The following is a 4056-nucleotide window of genomic DNA, read 5'->3' as shown; positions in this document are numbered from 1 at the left end:
TTTAGCAAATAAAAATGACTTACAAGTGGAGCTTCTGCAGTTGTGTCAGCAGCAGAAACAGGGGAAGTGAAACGTCTGCTCGTAATTATCACACATTTTTTACCGGAGGGATTAGCATTTGATTGCTGAGAGTGATCCAGAGTAACTATGACATTGTGATTCTGCGCACCAGGAACAAAATTAGATCTCAAGTGGAATGGAAAATGAAACTGACAAACCTAGCTTCTAAATAAACTGGAGGTAAATATTCAGACTCATCGGCATCACAGAACTGGAAGAATAGAGAGTGGAGATAATTTTTCATACCAAGACCTAGATTACCTAGTATAAGTGGACAACCTTACAGAAGTTGCATATATACTATAAAGCAATAAATTAATTAGGACTACTTATACTGAACAGGCGGAAAATAAAGCATCCAGAAATAAACACATTTAATACAGGAGATGCGCAAACAAAGCTTCTTAACATAAAAGTGACAGATAGTTTCATAAAATTGAACCTTGCTGGCTAATAAATTATACTCCCTCCGTCCCATAATGTAAGACGTGTTTTGACACTATACTAGAGTCAAAAAATGTCTTAAATTATGGGACGGAGGGAGTACAATATAGACTAACCTTGTCAGTAATACTCTGGCTGGGCATCACAGAACAAACTGGATAGAAATCGTCCATTTCATGGTGAAGATCAGAAAGAGGTCTGTGGACATTGACCATTTTCTCAGCAGGTTCTTTCAAATTGGCATTGGGAAGGAAGAAGTGAGCTTCAGCAGCAGCATCATCTGGTTGCTGAATGTCAGTGTTGTCCAACACCTTGATTAAGTTAAAGATGTGTATATACCAACTATTAGTGTGAGGAGAGTGATACAAGGAATTAACAGTAAAAGCCAAAAGTGTATCTGCACGAGTTTTACCAGGTTTCTGCCATGATGGAGTAGGCGGGCGAGGAGCTCGTCAGAGTTGGCCGCTGTCCTGAGAGCGACGGCCGCCGCCGCCGCCTGCAGCCTGCCGCATGCGGCGCCCGAAACGGACGTCAGGCGGAGACACTCCATGGGGAAAAGATGTCAGTCCTCATGCTGGCTAGGCGGCTTGCTAATTAAGGTTGACGTGTTGCTTGACAACCATCACATCCTGTTGCCACCATGACAACATTGCATATGCAGGCGGATCGAGTCTGAACCAACGAACATGCTTACTGCGGACAAGCGGTGGGTCTTCACACATAGTGACGACATGATGTAGTAAGGTAGGCCGCACATGTTGGAGATTTCTCTCATCGTTTCCATGTACGCACACATAATGACGACATGGAGCTGATGCTATTTCTGCTTCGTTCCACCTTCCTCCCTTTTCTAATAGGAGTATGTATAATGAGTACCTGGTCCAGCTGATAAGCTATCGCGTAGTTCAAATCGCCGGCAACGTCCGCCACCAACCGCCAACTTCCCCGCGCTGGTCAACTACCGGAGGACGTCGCGCCCCCGGCCAACCGACTAGAGGCAGCGACGGCCGTCGCTGCTCCTGTTCACACCGCCCAGCCCGTTCCAGATCCGGGGGTGGCGCCGCCGCCCAGCCCGCGACTGTTTAGGAGATCCAGCAGGAAGCGGCGGCGCCATGGGGGCTGTGGGGAGCTCGGTGAGCGTCGGTCAAGGGCGGGGAAAGGGAGGAGCAGGGGCGGCGCCATGGAGAGACGGCGGGGGCGCGGCGTCCGTTTGTATGTGGAGGAGGCCTGCCGCACGGGGGTCAATGGCAAGAAACCACCACATTTGCGGCTAGGTTGGTAGAAAACCACCAACTCATTAATCTGTTGTAAAAAACATCAAAAATTTGTTAAATCGTTGCAAAAAGCACGGATAGAATGATTTGATCCGTTTAATCACTTTTTTATAAGTGGGATCAAATTGTAAAAAATAATTTAGCAAAAATAATAACACATACACCCCTAGATCTAAAACATAAAAGCAATCACATCCTCCCAACACCGACGTCCTATCCACTACATGCCGCCGCCGCTCTGCTCCGTCATCGCCTCAACCACCACCAGCAACGGCGTCGGCAGCAGCAGCGGCCGGGCCATCGACCACCACTCACCGCGCCTCTGCAACCCTCACCGCTCCTCCACCTCCAAGCCGCCAAGGCCAAGCACGAGTACCAGGAGCACCAAAGACTCGGTATTCTCCGGCTACTCCAAGCAGCAGCACGGCCATGGCAATAAGAAGAAGAAGAAGAGCACCAATGCTGCTGCTGGGACTTCAGAGAAGAGGTTGGTAAGCCCGGCGACGTCATCCAGGTTCCTCCTCAACTCCTCCCGCCTGCAGTCCGATGACCTCGACGTCCTCGCGCTACCCCCGCCTCCGCCGCCGTCATTCATCGACGTGTTCCCCAGCGGCGAAGGGAAACCGACGTCCCTCATCGATGCGTTCCCCGGCGACACCTCACTTGCTATTTCCTTTCGCCAAGATCGCTGAGCGGGCCGGCCCCTTGCGTGGGGATGTTGAGGGCGGCGGGGAGATCGCGGGTGATGAGCCAGTGCGAGAGCAGAATGAGCTCGTGCGGCGCCGGCAGGTCCTCGTGGCAGCGCGCGAACCAGCTGGGCTCCTCCTCCTCCCGGCCCGGAGCATAGCGGCGGCGGATGGCAGCAGCGAGGCGGCGACGCGTAGTGGATAAGGCGTCAGTGTTTCACGGGGAAGGGTCTGATTGCTTTTGTTTTTTAGATCTAGGGGTGTATTTGTTATTTTTTTGCCAAGTCAATTCTTTACAATCTGGCCTCACTTGTAAGAAAGTGATTAAATGGGCTAAATCATCCGATCAGTGTTTTTTGCAACGACTTAACAAATTTTCTGGTGTTTTTTCCAATGAATTAACGAGTTGGTGATTTTCAGCAAACCTAATCGTAAATATGGTGGTTTCTTGCAATTGACTCGGCGCACGGGGATCAACTCGTCAAGGGGAATTTGCTGGAAGGATCAACTCGTCAAACTGACAGAGAGAATTTCAAGTTGTTTGTTACTGCTAACTGTTACTGCAGCTGGCTCGCAAATTGACATTAGATTGAACACTGTTTTATGTAGACAACTACAATAGAAACAAACAACTTTTCATCGCGAGAAAACTTTCAATCTATTCATCTTCAATTATGGCAGCACAACAAACCCAGAAATAATAAAAAATACATCCAGATTGGTAGACCATCTAGTGACAACTATAAGAACTGAAACGAGCCAAAGGCACGTCGCCGCCATTGCACCTCCCTCACCAGAGCCGAGCAAAACTTGTTATAGCAAACAGTCTGAAAGTCATCGTGCTAAGGCCTCATAGAACCAGCGCAGTAGAATAGCAACCGTCCTTGAGGATCTAACGTGAAAATACATGAACATACACAAACTACGATCAAATACGAGCAAATCCACAGCTTGAGGTGAAAGAATAGAAAAACACCAACTTGAGCCGTCAGACTGGAGATACACGACTCAAATTAGTTTTTAAGATTTATTTAGAACTCATGGTGTAAGTTTCAAAACTTATCGGTGTAAGTTTAAAAATTGTTGATGCAAGTTTTGTAACTTACATCTATGTCATATATATCCAATCTAAGAGCATCTACACCAAGGCACACCAAATCTGGCATCCTATATGTCCGGGGCGCATTTGTGGACAATGACCGGTCAATCCTCAAATTGCCACGTCCAAGGTTGTGTACCTTATATCCGGTACCTAAATCCATACTATGCATGCAATTTTTTTTCTCGAAAAGGATGATTACCTTCGGCCTCTGCGTCAAGCGATGCATACAACCATCTTATTAAATTCATAATATACATGTAACATGAAGGAAACTACGTAGATGATCAATGAAATAAACTAACATAAATGTAAATTGGCGGGTGCTAGCATCTAGAATGACAAAAAGCAGTGCTCTCATCTCCCTATTAAGTGTGTTCCTCCTGCATTTCCTTCCTAGTACATTGTATTTTACTTTTATAAAATCAGTTATTTAGTCCTGACACGCTGCTAAAATATGCAATGCGTCATTTACTCTCTTCGGGTATGCCAC

At 47.2% G+C, this 4056-nt stretch overlaps 1 protein-coding gene across 1 annotated transcript; it reads right to left on the bottom strand.

Annotated features, from left to right (window-relative positions):
* Positions 1–23: 23 nt before the first annotated feature.
* Positions 24–1940, bottom strand: LOC119344373 (the record flags this gene model as incomplete). Its single annotated transcript, XM_037614829.1, has 3 exons — positions 917–1940; positions 621–815; positions 24–161 (listed from the first exon to the last, which is right to left on the bottom strand). Coding segments are annotated over exons 1-3 (471 nt in total), but the record flags the coding sequence as incomplete, so codon positions are not given.
* Positions 1941–4056: the final 2116 nt, after the last annotated feature.

Source organism: Triticum dicoccoides, unplaced genomic scaffold, assembly GCF_002162155.2.
Source record: "Triticum dicoccoides isolate Atlit2015 ecotype Zavitan unplaced genomic scaffold, WEW_v2.0 scaffold166690, whole genome shotgun sequence".
Taxonomy (NCBI): Eukaryota; Viridiplantae; Streptophyta; class Magnoliopsida; order Poales; family Poaceae; genus Triticum; species Triticum dicoccoides.
This window is presented reverse-complemented; position numbering and strand designations above follow the sequence as displayed.